The sequence below is a fragment of the Euleptes europaea genome, chromosome 3 (genome assembly GCF_029931775.1).
Source record: "Euleptes europaea isolate rEulEur1 chromosome 3, rEulEur1.hap1, whole genome shotgun sequence".
NCBI classification, from domain to species: Eukaryota; Metazoa; Chordata; class Lepidosauria; order Squamata; family Sphaerodactylidae; genus Euleptes; species Euleptes europaea.
Genome location: NC_079314.1, coordinates 54,849,831 through 54,868,790, shown reverse-complemented (window position 1 = coordinate 54,868,790; position 18,960 = coordinate 54,849,831). Strand labels below are relative to the sequence as shown.

General features: G+C 39.8%; 1 protein-coding gene across 1 annotated transcript in view; it reads left to right on the top strand.

Annotated features, from left to right (window-relative positions):
- PLXNB2 (plexin B2) overlaps positions 1-18,960 on the top strand; it is a 199,532-nt gene that overhangs the window by 120,332 nt on the left and 60,240 nt on the right. The window contains exons 14-16 of the mRNA XM_056845867.1: positions 2,279-2,427; positions 3,346-3,454; positions 11,957-12,093. Of these exons, the coding sequence (XP_056701845.1) occupies positions 2,279-2,427; positions 3,346-3,454; positions 11,957-12,093 (395 nt within the window). The remainder of the gene's footprint in view (positions 1-2,278; positions 2,428-3,345; positions 3,455-11,956; positions 12,094-18,960) is intronic.

Here is an 18,960-nt window from a genome sequence, read left to right as displayed (position 1 = left end):
AAAGGAGGTAAGACACATGAAATTAAAACATATCACAGAGACCTCTGGCAGACATTATCACTAAGAGAGGGAGGGATGCCATACAGATAATATTCAGTACTCAAATCTGCTAGGTATGTGTTGGGAAGCCCTACTCCCCATGAGTTGCACGCTTGCAGTTGGTCCTCCCTGGTATACTAATACCCCACTGCGTTGCCACACTTCTGTTAGCAGCTATAGTTCTGTCGCAATCTATGGTGGTTAAGTTTGCAAATAAAAATCCTTACTTTGTTGGAGGAAAATATACTGTAAACCTGCCAACGGAAAAGAATTATCAGTGGGATTCTGTGGTACAATGCTAGATTACAAAGCAATTCTTATACAGCAGGTATTGTTCCTGGCCTCTTCCACCTTTCTAGTCACACAGGCAATATATCAATCTACAGCACAGTCCTTACAATTGTTTTTTTTTTAAAGGTGAGTTACAATTTTAGAGTAGTTGTTCCCAACTGCATATCATTGTTGCAAGGAAGTGCCTAAAGGCATTCATGTACATGTGAACTCAGGGAATTTTTACCCTAGAATATAACAGCACAGCTTGAGAGCAAAAAAATCATCTTGTCAGAGTGCAAAATGATCCCATCCACATCCCCTCAGGGCTCAAAATATACCTCTTGGTGTTTGGTTATAGTTTAACCTCAGAAATCTCCTATGATTTGTCTTGGAATTAAATAGAAGTCTAGTGAATTGACATTAAAGTCAAAGGGTTGGATCCTATGACCCTCTTTCCCAAAGTCTTCCTTCAAGAGAGAAGGTCTTCCTTCAAGAGAGTTTAATGCAGCATGACTTTTTCAGATGAAGAAAAATCTTTCTTTGAAGGAAGTTGGGTAGAATGGAGTTATAGGATTAAATCCTAACAAATTTTAATCCAGAACAAGCTTTTGTGAGTCAGGGCTCACTGCATCAGCTCTGACTCTTGAAATTGTGTTAGTCTTGCCGCCGGACTTCTGCTTAGTTTTACTGCAACAGACTAATATGACTACCCACAAGGTTTTTCTCAGGAAGATCTAAGTCCTTACATGGGGGAGGGGGAGAAAAATTGTGTTCGTAGGTACTTCATGTAAATGCTGGAGAGGGTATTAGAGCAACACAAGAATCTTTCTGGGTTTTGGACAACTGCTAACCATCCAGAGGCAAACACTAAGATGGCAGAGACAGATGACCTAATAACACACTATGTCACATGAACACATGAAACTGCCTTATACTGAATGAGACCCTTGGTCCATCAAAGTCAGTATTATCTAGTCAGACTCGCAGCAGCTCTCCAGCATCTCAGGTAGAGGTCTTTCACATCACCTACTTGCTTAGTCCCTTTAACTGGAGATGCTGGGGACTGAACCTGGGACTTTCTGCATGCCAAGCAGATGTTCTACCACTGAGCCACGCCCCCTCCCCATGTCAACCCGAGCTCATAGAGTGGGGGACCATTTCTAAAACTGGACTGACAGAATATATCCAGATGTGCAGTTCTCCAACACATACAGCTGTAAATCATAACCATGCAGTTCTAATGAGAAATGTATATTATTCTTAGAGAAGATAAGGAGAAAATAAATGTGTGTCACAACAGGTTTCTGTTCTATTCTTGTGCTACCATCAAAATGTTTCAGGCTTCTGTGTGGTCTTGAGATTCCTGCTGGTCTTATTTTCTCACACCATGGCTGTGGTTATTCAGCAGTAAGAAAATAAATGTCAGAGGGGGTGTTCAGAGGCATTTTCCTGCCTGAAGACTTGCAGGAAATGTTAATGCAGCTTCTTAGTTAACTAGAGATAAGTATGGCTGTGGTTATTCACTGGGAACTAGAGATGGGCATGTCAGTGGTTATCCACAAAGCAAAAATGCATACATGTGTTGTAATGTTACACACTACATGTACAAATGAAGAGTGTGAACTTAACATGCATGCATCTTTGGTAAAGTTGTACAAATATGAAATTCCTCTCATATCCCTGTGCAGTTCCAAATATTCCTGAGGAGCTCTCTGCAACAAAGGGGTAGAAATGTGAAGCTGCCCCTTTCCCCTCCAAAACTGGATTGTCAGGTGCCCTAATTTCAGAGCCTGCATATTATCTCCGCCGTCCAAAACCAGAATGAGATTCCGAGGCTTGTGTCAAGAAATCCATCCACTCCATATTATTGAAGCCCTTTCCAGTCTGAGATCCTCCTGTTGAAACTATAATTTGATATTTTAAATTACTACTGTAATTTATCAAAAGGATGTCTTCCTGTCTTCAGATTGAACCAAAGAACGGACCACTAAATGGTGGAATTTTGTTGACAATAATGGGATCTAATTTGGGCATAAGAGCTGAAGATGTCACAAGTATAATGGTGGCAGGCACTAACTGTATATTTAAAGAAGAATTCTACTCTGTTTCTACCAAGTAAGTAATTTTCCGATGTTTTGACTGTCATAGAATTGAAAAATGATGTCATTGTATGTAAACGAACTACACAAATATGAAATACGGGAGTTAAAGGCTTTTAAATGTATAATTTGCTTGGCATTTGTATATGGAAATGAGTTGTAATTCTTTTAATAAGTTTTCGCTGTAAATTTCAAAGTGTAATTCCTTAATTCCCTTCAGTTTGTAATTGTGATTGAGCAAGACACTTGTAATAACCACCTATCTTTATGATCCTAAGGTTCCCACTTCAGTTTGTTTCTTCAGTTTGTTTCACATTCAGTGACTCCCTAATTTACTTTGAAATGAGATGCATTAGTAATAGTTATCACATGCAGTTCACATTTTGTTAAGACTTACAATTCCAGATGGTGTCACTTCAGGAAAGTTGTAAATGTTGCATACTAAACATGTACAACCTTGCAAACATAGACAGAAAAACCTGCTGTACATGAAAACTTGTACCTGGTTACTTCTATTAAGGATACTTTTATTATATTCGCTTTTCACTATGAGAGTGGAAAACTTTCAATTTTGCACAGCTAACATTATTATAAAACAGTGAAAGCATGGTGTGGCTCAAGATTTAGAAATTTCTTTGAAAAAATAACTCGTAAGCTCATTTTGAGTCACGATGAAGTAAATGATATGACTATTTTAATTGGCTGTGTGTTATGAAGTCCTGGACTTCATCTTGTTCAATCAAGGTAATGAAAGCAGAGACACCGAGGGACATTTTGTATGGCTCATTATGTTTTATTTGATGTTTCGTGCTTTTGAGGCTTCTTAAGAAGGCACTTTCTCTTTTCTAGGCTTGCTTAGAAAAATAAAAGAATGAATATTTGTAAAGATGTACATTTAGATTTTGACATATAAAATTGCCTTGTATCCAACTAGGGTTGTATGTAAAGTTGAAGGTGTGCAGGAAGCAAGGAAAGGTGAAATTGTAGTTGATGTCAATGGACAGCAAGGCAGATCTACAAGTGAAGTGCAGTTTACCTATCAGGTGAGTACATTTGTCAATACCTTTCCTTACCCAAGAAAAAAAAAGTATTGTATTTGCATTTCCCCTGGGGAAAATGGCTTTGTGTTGGCCTTTATTCCGTGAGCATATTGAGAAATATTTTGTTCATATTACAGTGAAAAGCCAGAAGAATTCTCCCTAAGCAATCCTCCAAATATAATAATGGCGTTTGCATTTTTAAAATATGAGGTAGTAAAGAAAAAAAATCTATTGCAAATGAACATGGCTGTTGCATTATTTTTTGAAAAAGAAAATAAATCAGCTTTGAAACAGACTGTCCTTTCGAAATAGCTCCTGATTGCCTCCTGAACCAGTAAATGGCAGGAATGAATTCAAAGCCACTGAGGAATATCTAATGATCCTACAGGTCTTAATCTCATAATATTTTCAGTGGGTTGTTTGACTCCAAATGGAAATAATCTGTGGTACCGTGTGTGCAATCACAATAGGCATACAATTACCCATGCTGTCACCATGGCAAAAGATGGCCTTAATTGTGTCCTAATTTCTGTAAGGCAGGTGTGATGCTTCAGTTGCAGAAGCCTGTAATGCCTGCAAGACACAGCTGAGCGGCCTCTGGAACAAAAACGGGTTCTCAGTTAACAAAGTAAACTTTTAGACGAATTTACCTGCCGCTTTCAGAATGAGAAAATAGAACGAGTGAGTTTTGTCGTGTTATTGGAAGCATGGGTTCTGCTCTTCTCTAGAGCACTAGTTTGCCTGCGGGCACGGTTTTAACTTTCCTGCTAAGTAAAGGCACAAAGGAAATGTATGTAGCTCGATCACAAGTTGAAGAGGCTGGCTAAATATATAATATGAGGCTACAATGATAAAGCAAGGGAGATGCCAGAGCTGTGGATTCTGTCCATAGCAAGCAAGGATAACTTTGCAGCTTTTGTTGCAAAATCTTTGCTGACCACCACTCTTAACCCTTCCGCCTCCCAAACCTGCCATCTCAACACAAGATTGTCTTAAAAAAAAAAAGCACTGACAAAGAGATCCAGGGTCTTCACACAACAGGAGATGAGCAAGCATTTCCACTGACCCTTTTGGGACCAGTAAAATGTTACAATTCTTGAAATAATAATGAATTTTAATTACTTTAATTAATCATATCAGCCTTCTTCAAACAGTTACTTATTGGTTTCTGGACCCCCATCCTCACTTGTTCAGGTTTGCCAGATTTTTTTAGATAGCCTGTGTAGGTTCTTTTTTAATTTTAATTATAGCAAACCTTATCCTGAGGAATCAGGGTTAGGTAGATTAATCTCAGTCTTTCGGCCACTCCACCAGTTACAGTGATCTTTGCTTAGGCCAGGTATACTAGAAACAAAGCGTTCTCCTAAATTCCCAATGTCCAGCCATTATATGCCTGTTTGAATATTGAGAGCTGCACTCATCTTTGCCAAATGATGCATCAAATCATGTGTAACCAAAAAGCAAACCAGCTCCCTACTGTTAATGACTTACATTGTGTGAGAATACAGAGAGCTGCCTCTCATACAGGAGTTGATCAGGATAGCTTTTGCCTAAAACATAAGCTTCCCAAAATGAGTCAATAATTAAAAGTAAATAGATTTTAAAGCTTTGAACATTCCAGAAGCTCACTCTTAGAACAATCCCAATAGAAAAAGGATATAACATGTAACCAGGATTTCTATACCTGTTAGCTGGATGTTTGGGCTCAAAAACGACAAAACATGGGGAGATTGGGGTTCTGTCTATGTTTTAAAATTGTTTAGAGAAGGCACTGCAAGGACCCACTTGGAATTGTGGCTATACTTGTAGGGGCAGCCAGTTTCTTCCCTCACATACTGTGGTAAGCCCTTGGATTGGTGAACTCTGATCTGAAGAACCGGGTTTGATTCCCCACTCCTCCACATGAGCGGCGGAGGCTAATCTGGTGTACTAGATTTGTTTCTCCACTCCTACACACGAAGCCAGCTGGGTGACCTTGGGCTAGTCACAGTTCTCATAGAGCTCTCTCAGCCTCACCTACCTCACAGGGTGTATGTTGTGGGGAGGGGAAGGGAAGGTGATTGTAAGCCAGTTTGAGTCTCCCTTAAGTGGTAGAGAAAGTCGGCATATAAAAACCAACTCTTATTTATTTTTTAAATGGCAAGCTTAGCTTTTTTTCCCTCTGTGTGTCTTTCTCTTTACTTGAAATCTAATAGCCTAAAGGGGAAAACCTACCTTCCACCCCTTGATAGGAGAAACCTCTGCATGACCTCAATTCGATCCCCCCACACACACACACAGACAGCCTCTGTTGCCATTTTTAAAATGCTGGAAGTATCCTGTCATTTTTAAAATGCTGGAAGTATCCAGCATCTCATCTGATTTGAGCTACAGCAATAGCTAACTGAACAAACACCTGCATGCTGTTGACTCTAGGGGTAAAGCTATTCAGTGTTTGGAGAATGTTTTGCATAATATGATGTTACTGTGATGATACTATAAGGCATAACTTGAGTTCTCAAACTAAGAATAGCTAGTTCAGAATGAGAGTATATCCTTGTTTCTTCACCAAATAGAGGTTTTCACTGCAATCCTAAACAGAGTTACTGCATTCTGAGACCATTGGTTTTAATGTGTTTAGGCTGGAGTGAATCTGCCTAAGATTGCTCTGGTAGAATCTCACATGCGATCCTATTGTGCACAGTTTCCTTCTGAAAAGTGCCTTTCATTAAATTTATAGCACTAAAAAGGTTTATGGCTTTCTTTATTGGCCCATTAAGGAAAACATTAGGTGTGCTGAGGCAGCTTTCTTGAGCACTGAATGATTATATTAAAAGAACAAGAAACTCTGTGTGTTCTCCCTTTTATGTTGCAAAGAGGGGTCTTCAAAATTAAAAATCGTGTGCATAACTGAAGAGTGTTGTTACTGTGCACCAAGGTTCTCGGCATAGACAATAAAAATATGTAAGAGAAGGAGGCGAAAAAAGAGTTGGAAAATATTTTCTTTCCTTTTCAATGTATTGAAAAATGCCCCAGAGTATAGACACAATCCCATAAAAAAGGGTACTTTTAAATTCCAGTAGTATCAGTGGGGAAGTTAAACACATGTTTAAATCTCTCTTACTAAAATCAATAGGACTTTAGAATACTTAAATTTGTTTGAATGCTGCCCAGTAAAATGTTATGTAATTAGGCCACATATTCATGTACAAGAAGCCACAAACATTCGTTCCTGCATAGCATTTTTGTGTGCATGGTAGAAATCCAGTGCCCACATAGAACTCAAGTGTGAATGGATCATTCCTCTTCACCGTAATAAGAGAGAATCAATTTCCTTTGTGAAAGGATTGTTAACCTCTAGGTGGGACCTGGAGATCTCCCAGAATTTTAACTCATCTCCTCACTACACAGACAGTTTCCCTGGAGAAAATGGCAGCTTTGGAGCGTGGACTGTATGGTATTATACCCTGCCTTTCCTAGGCTCCACCCCCAGGTCTCCAGGAATTTCTCAACCCAGAGTTGGGAACTTTAATATGTGAGCATGTATACATTATAATGAATGAGGAAAGGGATGTTCAGAGGTACTTTGTACCTGTGTGTGAAGCTGCCTGTGTTAAGGACAACTTCTGGATTTTCCATCCTGCTTCCACCACTCAAACGACAGATCAATGCACTTGAAATAGTAATGTCATTATGTAATGAAATAGTTCCCTTTGAACAGAATTTATGGACCTACTGCCCTGAGTTGACAGAGAATTCCTGCTGTCTGTAGCAATGCCTTTATCTGGGATCTGTTTCACCCAAAGCCCCAGTGCTTTCTCAGGTGGGCATGTCTGTGATTTGACAAGATTTGCCAGGTCTCCCTCTAGCAAGTTTCATTGCCCACCATTGGTTTTGTTGTTGTCTTCCCCCTCCCCTTTTGGCTTAACATAGAAGCATGCACAACACAGGCCTCTCGTTTGGGAGTAAAAACCATCTGACATAAAATTAGAAGGAAAACAATATCAATATCTTAAATATCAAAGCAGAACTTTCATAATTGCATTTGAGCTCCACTATGTTGAGTTCTGTTCAAGGGTGAGCCTACTGAACATTAAGTATTTGCTGCAGAGAAGTCTGCTCTTGCAAAAAACGAACAAAATCCCCCAATGATATAAGAATGAGGAAGGAACTGCTATTTGTTGCTCCCTATACCTTTTTTTCTTCCCCTTCTCAAAATAGAATAGTCTCCAGCATATGATTGATGCCTTTCATGCAGACAGCACTAATATAACTTAGCCTAACAGATTTCATGTGGCCATGTTTAGCCAAAGCCCAATATGATGGATTACTGTATGCCAACTGAATTTTCCGGATAATTCAGGTCAGTCCTCGTGTCAGTATCCATTTATATCCTATGAACCTGACCCTCCTAATATCAGCCCATGCCAATTTATTTATTTTATGCCATTTATTTATTTATTTTCGGCATATTTATTTACTGTATTCATGAAAGCATATATGAAACATCACAGCCAGGACTAGAGCCCCTTTTCAGGCATTACATTGGACCATGTACTGCAACTTTGAAATATGCATACCAGAACCCTAATTTTCCAGGGTTCTGCTTCATGTGTACTGAGGCTGAAAATATATCCTTTGCCCATTTCAGACAAAATATCAATTGTATGTGTTCTCAGGCTTGCATGTAGTGTGTTCTCCCCATATGCATGGGCAAACGTCTGAAAAATACTTCGGTTTCTAGCTGCTGGTAGGACTAATATGAAATGGAGTAAAAGCTGTTATATTGGGAGGGGAAGTGTTAATTGGCATGTGGGGGGGATTGGGCCTGATACAAACTTTAGAGGACATATGAACACATGAAGCTGCCTTCTACTAGATCAGACCCTTGGTCCATCAAAGTCGGTATTGTCTACTCAGTCAGGCAGCGGCTCTCCAGGGTCTCAGTCGGAGGTCTTTCACATCACCTACTTGCCTAGTCCCTTTAACTGGAGATGCCGGGGATTGAACCTGGGACTTTCTGCATGCCAAGCAGATGCTCTACCACTGAGCCACAACCCATCCCCAAGATGGCTTCAGTACCCAAATTAGGACTGCCAGTCAGTGCATGGCAAATGATGGGAGGATTGTGGGCAGGGATATGGGGGCTGCGACTCTCCAGCTTTGGCACCACGTCATTTTCAGTGAAAAACTGGAAGTGGCACAGATAGCTAGGAATCGCCAGAAATTCTGACAGTCCCTAAAGCTATTCTATGTCACTTCCGTTTTTTTTACCTGAAGTGACATAGTGCTGCAGTCAGCACTGTAGATCATTGTTGATTCCCCCCCTTTTTTCTTTCAGCGACAGTCAATGGGCGTGACAGTCAATGGGAGTGGGAGCAGGGGATTCGTCACTGGAGAAATGGGACCCCTAACCCAAATTAATCTTTAAAGGAAGCAAAATGTGCCAATAATATGTTTTTGTTGTAATCTCTCAAATTATATTTTGTGCCGGGTGCAAACGTGTGTGTGCAATACCTGCCCTATTTAACCCCATGGATTTTCTGTTTCTGTAGGGAGATAAAAGGCAGTTGCTGCTCAGTACACAGCATACCCTATAATAAATATGCCTGAATTGCTGTTAGAAGCCAAGACTAGCCCAGCAAAGCCAATTTTATGTATCCTGTAAAGTCAGGCCCAGGCCATTAAGTTTTGTCAGGAATCCATCTAAATCCATCTGTAACAGTGCCTTTATCCTTGTTGCTCTTAAGTTGATATACTCCACATGAGAGTATGCCTGAGTAGAAGATTAATTGCAGTTGTTTTGCTGAGTAAGGAGATATACTCTGTGGTATAGGTAAAACCCGGATTCATTATATATCTTTTAGCAAGTAATCTAAGCAATAAAGCACAACAAAGTGTGCATTATATCCAAAACAAAAGCTAATGAATTGTGAATACCAGGGAAGAAGGTAATGAGAACTTCCCACCAGTCAGGGTGTGTATGTGTGTGAGAGAGTTAGAAAGGACAAGACTTGGTGCTAACAGGTTTGGGTTGTTTCTGTTTACAGGGAATAGAATGGAACACTTCTCACAAACCCATGTAGCCATGTCCCAAATATTTCAAATGTTCTTTCACTATCAGGATGATTACTTTGCTAATTTCTTTAGCACTTTTTGTTATATAGTTAACAACACTTACATTTATAATCTCAGCATCCTGTGAGGGACAGTCAGTGAGCCTCATTTTTTAGCAGGGATTTGGATCTGGGTCTTCCACAGTCAGAACCAATTCAGGAGGAAGAAGGTTCCTCACCCAGCAGGATGGAATCAGGGAATCCAACTCCTGTAGAGGTTCCAATCCAGATTTCTTTTGTTTTGAACCCCTTTAAAATGCTACTTCTGATTCAATAATAGTATACTACACACCTTTTCCCCCAAGTTCTTTGGATATGTTGGTGGAAAGTGCCATCAAGTTGCAGCCTACTTATGGCGACCCCATAGGGTTTTCAAGGCAAGAGACGAACAAAGATGGTTTGCCATTGCCTTCCTCTGCATAGCAACCCTGGACTTCCTTGGTGAGTTCTCATCCACGTACTATCTGGGACCGACCCCGCTTAGCATCTGAGATCTGACAACATTGGGCTAGCTTCGGCCATCTAGGTAAGGGCTCTTTGGACATAGGGCATATTAATTGGTTCAACTATCTCTACTTCAAAAACATTTAAAAGGAATATATTATACACATTATATATTTCAAACTTGGATCATCCTTACCTCTGGCTGAACAGTGTGGGTTTTGGGGTATTAATACTTTTGCCAAAATGAATTGGAATTCTAGATTTTAGATGCTGCATCCATTTCTTAAATCCAAGTCTCCTCTAAATTCTGAAGAATATACATTCTTCCAGTTCTGAATTGAAAGACGTGTTCACCAAGCATCTGGATTTGGAAATGAAATTTTATTCTGACTGTTGATGAATGGCTTAGTAGGTATGATGCAAAGCAGAGCTAAAGAAACTGAAATTACAATATTTTTTTCTTTAAAAAATAAACAAATAGACAAATTCTGTTAGACTTCATTCAAATTTTCTGACTCAATTAGGCTGGCTTGTAAAAAAAAGGAAAATGAATGATAAATTTGTATTATACATCATTTTCAGAGGATAAGATCTCCGACTGATTAATACTTTGCTGACATTGTAAACTAGAGGGGAGAATTCAGTTTACAAGGCTTTTGTACTGTAAAAATACACTCTGATTTTTACAAATTGTGCCTATTTTTGTGCTCATGGAAGGGGCTGATCATTAGTTATGCCAGAAATCCCTCTCCACTGGAGAGTTTTTAACCCTTTTTTTCTCTTGAAACTACATCCTGCTGTCTCTGCCCTTTGCCATCTGTGCTCAGTGAAACCTGGAAGAATAAATAGTGGAAGTGTTTACATTTCCCATTGTTCCCTTTTGGTATGAATAGAAATTTCGATGACATCTTTGCACAAGAGGTTTGAATTCAAATGCAAGTGGTTAGTTCCAGAGTAAAAGTCTCCTACTAGATCAGCACATTGCAGCAAGTTTTGGATAGTCCCAAAATACATTTCGGTTGGGTCCTTCCATAGAGAAAGATTCCTCACTCATTAGAAAGGCACTGTGACCAGCACAGCACCGGTCTCCTTACAGTCGCAGGAAAGGCGTGATTTAACGTTTGTGGTTATAAGTAGGCTTTCACAGCCTAGTCACCAGGTTGGATCCTTTCATGCACACCCAGGACACCACCCACACCAGCCTGCCCTTTCTGAAGAGACAATGGTGCCTGGTCTGCTCATCACCACATACAGGTCTCATACCCAGAGGTAGAGTTAAACTACTTTGCCACCCTACCAGGCAGAGCTACCCATCAAACTGTCTGCTGTCTTGCTCAGGCAGACCCAAAGTGACTGCTGCTGTCCCTCCAACGTCCCATCACCCCATAGTCTTGGGTGCAAGACAACTGTTTGGTTTTCAGTGGCAGGGCAGCTTCCTGTCCGTCACAGGAACCAAGGTGGCTCCCCCTCCCAGGAGCAGCATTTGGGGAACATTGGGGGCGGCAGTGGGAGCGGGGAGGCAAGAAAGTAGCATTCTGTGGGTAGAAATGCTTGGCTGGTTCAAGCCATTATATGTTTACAGAATTTTCGCATCATTCTTAGATCTTCTTATTTGTATAGATCTTCTTATTTGTAAAGCCAAAAGCCTTGCTTCTGTTCTGTAGTGAATATCGTTACACTCCAGAAAAATGTGAAGGGAACTGGAAAAGAAGCACTGGATCTCAAACTGAAAACAGTAAGCCCAAAAGGTCACCTTCAAAGACAGAACCAACATTTAATCCAGTATGTTGAAGCGAGGGCCTTGAAATCAATAACAGCTTGCAATCTTGTAAGCTTTGAATATGAATCTGTTCACAATCTTTCATTTATTCTTAATGATCTGTTGTTTTGGTGAAATTCTTATTAACAGGAAAGAGAAAGAGCAAAAACTGAATTTAACTGGTTTGTGACTGTTTCTTCCACACAGGATCCAAACCCTACAGGAATACATCCCACAAGAGGTCCCCAAGCTGGAGGGACTGTCCTAACTATCACTGGCACAAACTTGGACACTGGCTCAAGACAAGATGTTAATATTTCCCTTGGCGGAGTGCCCTGTGAAGTGTGAGTATGAGGCACACATTCACTGCAACTATACCTTTGTTTTTCACTCTCTGGTGTGGTTCTAACACAGCATTTCTCAAACTGCAGTCTGGGAAGATCCCTAGGTATCCTTGAGGGTACTCCAGGAGATCCACAAGTCATATGTAAGGACAGAGAGTGAGGCCTTCTCAGGCCCAGTCATCTAACATGAAAATTGAGTACTCTCGGTTTTCTAGGAATGGAGACTGGGACTCTTGGCTTCAGGGGCAGGAGACGGAATTGGTATTCCTTCAGTTGAAATGCAGAAGTTGATGGAGTTACTGCCGCTCAGCTTCCAGATCACCTCAGAGTACTTGCCAGAAAACAAGCTGATTGGTTGTTCGTGTCCAATAGTCCAGTGCTAGCTGAGTGGTAGAGTCCAAATACAATCCTCATAGTTACTTCAGGTATAGTTGAACTGGTTTTCACTCTGTTTTACAGTGCAGACAATTTTGCCCTAAAGCAAGAGAGATGCCATTCTGCATCCCTACACAATTATAGCCAGGGGCAGGTTTCAGTTGAATAATGAAAGTTCAGGTTTTGCACAAGGCACGTTTTCAGATGGCCTCTATCTATAACTAATAAGAAAGGTCCTTTCTGTCTCCAACGAAAGTCTTTTCCAAGCAAGGGGTGAGATTGATTAGATCTTGGGTCATACCTTTTGAGCTGTGACTCTGTAGAATTATATCAGATACCTGACATGACCTTGTAGGCCATGTACAGACAATAAAAACATTGTAAACTTGTTGTAAGTGTAGCTGATGTGATGTTCACAGTATTGTTTTGAAGAGGTTAAAGGACTCCAAAAGTCAAGTTTATTACTTAGTTGAAACCTCTAACGTCTTCCTCTAGCTATCTTTTGTGATGGTGGTTCACATGTGCATGTTCAGTAGTCGTTGGCTCCAAAATCGATTGAAGACTTACACACTTCGTCCATCCATCCAGCCATTCATTCATAACATTTACTAGCCACCTTTCTCCCTTGCGGAACTCAAGGCAATTTACAATATAAATAAAGCAATTATTTTTTTTAAAACACCTTTGTGAATAAAACACACTAAAGGCCACAATTTAAAACCTCCAATTAGGACTGCCAATAAATTAAAACTGAATCAGTCAAATGCAGTTGTAATTAAAACTATCTTCAACTGCCTCCTGAAGATTGACAGTAAGTGGGCCCCCTGCCCTTCTTTTTAGTTATTTCCAAACAAAAAAACAACTACAAGAAAGCATGAATAAAAGCAAGCTGGAGTTTTACAATAACCAATGGGAACAATTATATCAGGCTACGGTCCTGAACAACTCTAAGACGTTTTGGGCCATAGTTTCAGGTTCCTTCCGGGAGGAGTCTTTTTCCACGGTTACTATCTCCCCCCAGGACTGGTTTCGCTACTTTTTCACCTTATTCCAGCAGACCCGAGATAATTCTGTTAATTTAATTGACTTTGATGAAGAGGGCCTGTCTGAATGGCCCCCAGTGACCTCTGAAGAAATAGTGGAGCTAATTGGCCAAATGAAGTCTGGAAAAGCCACTGGTCCTGATTTGATCCCTGCTGAACTCTTAAAGTTGGATAAGGAAGGTTGGGCATCCCCTCTTGCTTCCTTTTTTACTATGATTGATCTAACGGGACTTATTCCAGAAGCCTGGCAGAATACAATTATAGTCCCGATTTATAAGAAGGGCAATCGCTCTAACCCTTCCAATTACAGGCCAATCAGCCTCCTATCTATTTTGGGCAAATTATATGCCAAACACCTACTCCTTAAATTAACTCTGTGGATGTCTGGAAAAAATATCTTAGGCCCTGAACAACTTGGGTTCTGTAAGGGCAAATCCACTTTAGATCATTGCATTACCTTAGTGCACTTGGCTGAAAAGTATACTAAATCTGGGAAATCTAAACTCTACGCAGCCTTACTTGATCTCAAAGGTGCATTTGACTCAATAGATAGAGACCTATTGTGGGCAAAACTGCATCAGTTGGGTATGGACAAGAGGTTACTCAAATTAATTATCTCACTATACTCTTTTACTACCTGCCAAATAAAATGCCTAATCTCAGGAGACATAACACCTAAAATCCCCTTTACCAAAGGAGTTAAGCAAGGATGTATTCTTGCCCCTTTTTTATTTAATCTCTTTCTTAACGATTTAGCTCCTTTCTTAGCATTAGAAGACTGTCATTCCCCTAAACTTGGCACTACCCATGTATCCATTTTACTTTACACGGATGATGCAGTATTACTTTCTCGCACAAGAGTGGGCCTTAGACACTTGATGAATAGATGCCTAAATTATTTCTCTACTAATAAGTTACAACTGAATTATGAGAAATCCAAAATACTAGTATTTGCCAAGTCCTGCAAAATCCAAAAATGGATATTTGCGGGAAAAGAAATAGAGCAGGTAAAGCAATTTAAATACCTAGGTCTCTATTTTGCCTATAATATGTCTTGGTCAAGTCATCGTAAATCAGCAGTTAATATTGCCACCACTAGTGCATTGGCTATCTCACGCTTTTTCTTCAGCAGGGGCAATCAATTTGTTCCAACTGTGTTGAAAGTTTTTATGTCCAAAGTAATCCCACAATTACTGTATACCATTCCAATATGGATTAATTTCTTTGATATCTGTGTTGAAAGGGTACAATCCAAGTTTGTCCAGAAAATCATGGGTTTCCCATGGTGTGTCCCTTATGTAGCCCTATGCTTAGAAACTGGCCTTACCATGGTAGAAACAAGAGCCTGGCTTATGTCAATCAAGTATTAGCTGCGGATACACTTCCAAGCCGATCCCAGGAGCTTTTTACACCATATGCTGTCCGAATTCAACATCTCTAACTGGTCCTTTGGTATAATGGATAAAATAAATCTAATGGGTCTTTCCATTGATTCTCTGATTACACTTCCCTCCCTAAGTGCATATCAAATGGTCAAACTTAGAATTCTGGACATTGAATTGCAAACCCTTGATAGCCTTGCCAAAAAAAATTTGCTCCCCTTTGAGTTTTGAAATCCCCCTAAATACCGGTCGACTGGCTCCTTATTTGTCTGCCCTACATGCTCCGCAAATGCGTAGAGCATTTACACTTGCTAGGTGCAATGCTCTCCCTTCAGCTGTTACTTTTGGACGATATAACCAAACCAATCATTTGGCAAGGCTATGTTCCTGCAACTCAAATTCAGTTGAGTTAGTTTTCCATATCCTTCTTTATTGTCCTCATTTTGATGTTATTCGTCACAATCTACTTGATCCTATTTTAACTAATATGTCAGGACACTCGGAGGCCCTGAAAGTTTATTGTCTTCTCAATGACTTGTCAACCGACATACCTGAAAAAGTAGCTGTTTTTTTTAAGTAATCAATAACAGATTGGATAAGGTTAATGATTGATGGTGTCCAATATTCCTTGTTTTCCTATAGTTATTCATAATTTGTATGGATCACTTATTGTACTGAATGCCAATAAAGGTCTTGGATTGAGTAAGTGGGCCAGGTACACCTCCCTGGGGAGATTGTCCATAATTGTGGGGCAGCCACTGAAAAGGCCCTCTCTCACATGCTCACCAGATGAGTTTTTTTGATTGGTGGGGTAGTCAGGGGGCCTCTCACTGCAATCTTAATTTCCAGGCAGGAACGTATGGGAGAAGACAGTCCTTCAGGTACCCTACTCCCAACCCCTGTAGGGGTCATATGCTCCCAGTAGCTGGCCCTGACCACAACATAGAGCACTAGCTGCAGCTTCTGAACACTCTTCAAGGGTAGCCCCAAGCAGAACACATTGTAGCAGTCCAGTCTAGATGTAACTAAGACATGAATCACTGTGGCTAGATCTGAGTAGAATTGCCAGTTCTCAGTTGGGAAATTCCTGGAGATTTTGAGGCTGGAGCTTGGAGAGGGCATGGCTTGGGTAGGGAAAGGACCTCAACAGGGTACAATGCCATAGAATCCACCCTCCAAAGCAGCCATTTTCTCCACAGGCATCGATCTATGTAGCCTGGAGATGATAATTCCAGGAGATCTTCAGCCACCACCTGGAGGTTGGCAACCCTAGATCTGACTGAACCAGGAACGGGCGCAGTTGATGTACCAGCCAAAGCTGGCCAAAAGCATTCCAAGCTCCCACAACCACTTGGTTTTCTAAGGTGACCACTCCCAAGCTGCAAATCTGGCTTTTCAATGGGAGTATAACCCCATCCAGTCCTTGGTCTCCCTTTAAACTAACCCAGAGAACCACAGAGAGGCTGTTTTAGCACCATTTCCTCTGGCGACCTAACGTATTCTCTTGCCTTAATTAAACAATGCATATGATTGTAAGAAACAGTCTTTAGTGTCTCTTATTATTTGGTGGCACACATGAGGATAGCCCTGTAATGAGGACTTCAGATTCTCTTGACGCATGATCATATTAGCATTGTGCCCTTTGTATAGTCAATGCCTCGTCAGTGTCAGTTATTTTTAACTCAGTTAAAAATAAAAAGTCTGAGTAGTAGCTTTTGCAGAAGAGAAACTGCATGTGATTCACTTCTTATGTAGCAGTTTATTGAGTTACCATTAGAATGCCAGCAGCCTGTCAGGGAGGATGTCAATAGTTATTAGGGATATACGTTCAGACATCAACTAATGAAACCTCACTGTGATTTTCATTATTGTCAGCATCAGAACACATCTAATAGGTAGAAATAACAACACCAGTTATCTTTGGAAGTGTCCATTGTAACTTGTAGTACCTGCACAATATCTTTTTTCACAGTTGTGGGAGAGAGATGGTGAGAGCAAGACACAGTGAGAGCAGGAGAGAGCAGTAGACAGAGGCAGCAGATAATGTAAGTGACAGGCATTTGATCCAACCAGTAGAATTAGCAGACATTCCCACCAAAATGGGTTGTAATTATATGGCTGTCTGATCAGCATTCCACCGATCATTAACTGTCACAGTGGGTTAGATAAGGGCTCTGGGTTCTGTATAAACTAGCAGCTAGGCACCATTTCTCTCATTGAAAGTGTGCATTTGCAGGTTTGTATTCTGTAGCTTCTTTTGATATTAGCAGTACTTTGCTGCTGTACTGGATTATGTTGTGTGAGTGACTATTGGTTGTATTTTATGACTCCCTTCCTTTGATGGAATTAGATTTTTGTCCAGTGAAAGAGACCTTCTTTGGTAGAGGAGGATTTGGTGAGAGGATCATAGGTTCCAGCTTAGAAGTAGGGAGCTGCAGTCTACTGGGACTTGCTATAGTGTATGTATATTTATACAGTATTTGAGGTTTCTTTTCACCTGTTCTTTTCACTTTTAGTGCCAGTCCTACTGCAGTCCTTATGTATGTGTTTTATGTTATTTATAGTCCACCTTTCTCACTGAGACTCAAGGTGTATTACATTGCAGTCAATGGAATGATACATCTAATAAGCAGTGTAATGGGACAGGGATTGCAGATTGTGGGAGGAAAGCAGAAATCTGAACAAAGCATAAGTTTTAAACATAACTATGAGGGATTTTTTTGTCTTATTTTCCCCCCACCAATCACCACTATCACTCCAGAGACTTATCAAGTGTCTCTTGTTGTTTTCTTGCCCCACACTTAAGATGAATGAGGGACCCACCGATATTTCTATCTTTATATATGTTAGAATATGGCACATGAGAGGCTTAATGAAATGAAAACTCAAAACTGTTTTATTTGTCTCTTTCGAGGAAAAGGAAAAGTTAAGTTTTCAGGGAGGTTTCAGGAAATAAACATGGCAGGCTAAACAACAGCAGAAAAGAGGAAATTTAGGATATTTATTAAACAATAGCTATTTTGTAATCAAGATGTATCTGATGTGTTTCATAGACGTGTGTTGATACTTTGAGATAGATAGAGAACACTTGGCAGTCACTGCTTAGTTGAACAGACATAATCTTCTTGGAAACAATATTTCTAATGTTGATGGAGTCAGGAACAAAACACACAGTTTCCCAGTTTTCTTCCTTAAAACTGGTTAGGAATCACCCTCTTTACTATTTCTCTTAGGGAAGGACATTAAGCTAGCTTTTTAACATTCAAATTTTAATTTCAGCTTTTGTATATTCCTTTAAACTTATTGTGCCAATAAAGGTATTTGTATTGTATTGCATATTTTTTCGGATTCATCGCAAACTTAAGTTTTAATATCTTTTGAATTTCATCCAGTATTTTCTTGCTTTCTTGCAATATGATAAAATGTTGCATCTGTGTTCTGACATTTCTAACACCTCCCTTTGTAATCTTTGTTAGCTTTTGCTACATTTTTAGGTGCTATGTACCATCTGAAGAACATTTTATACCAGTTCTCTCTTAACATTTGACATTCTGTGAACTTAATTTCTTTAGTCCAGAGATTTTCCCATTGACTCATGTGAATATTTTCTCCAAAAAATTTCATCTATTTTATCATATCGCAATAGCATTTTAAAGATTTTTCCTAATAAATATCTTGAATCTCCAGGGATTAGTTGTTCAAAAGTTGTCTTCCTTCTTAATTGACCACCTTCTTTGGCTATTTGTTCACTCAATGTTGATACCGTTTGATGAACCATGGAATAGTCTTTCCTTTATCTTTGGCTGTTTGCCAAGGTTTTATTTTTCCTAGATCATCCATCATAGTCTCATAAGTTTTGTAATCAATTTTCTTCCTTGTACGGTTATCACAATGAACATCAACTGGAAATGTCAGTGGTGAAGTTGATGGACCTATTCTCATTCTTAACAAACCTTCTCTCAAAATATATCTTCCATCTTGAGTTTGAATTGTTTTTAATGACTTCTTAATCCATAAATAGTTATGTATTCCTTCTTTAATGTCAATTTTATCCAGTTTTACATTCC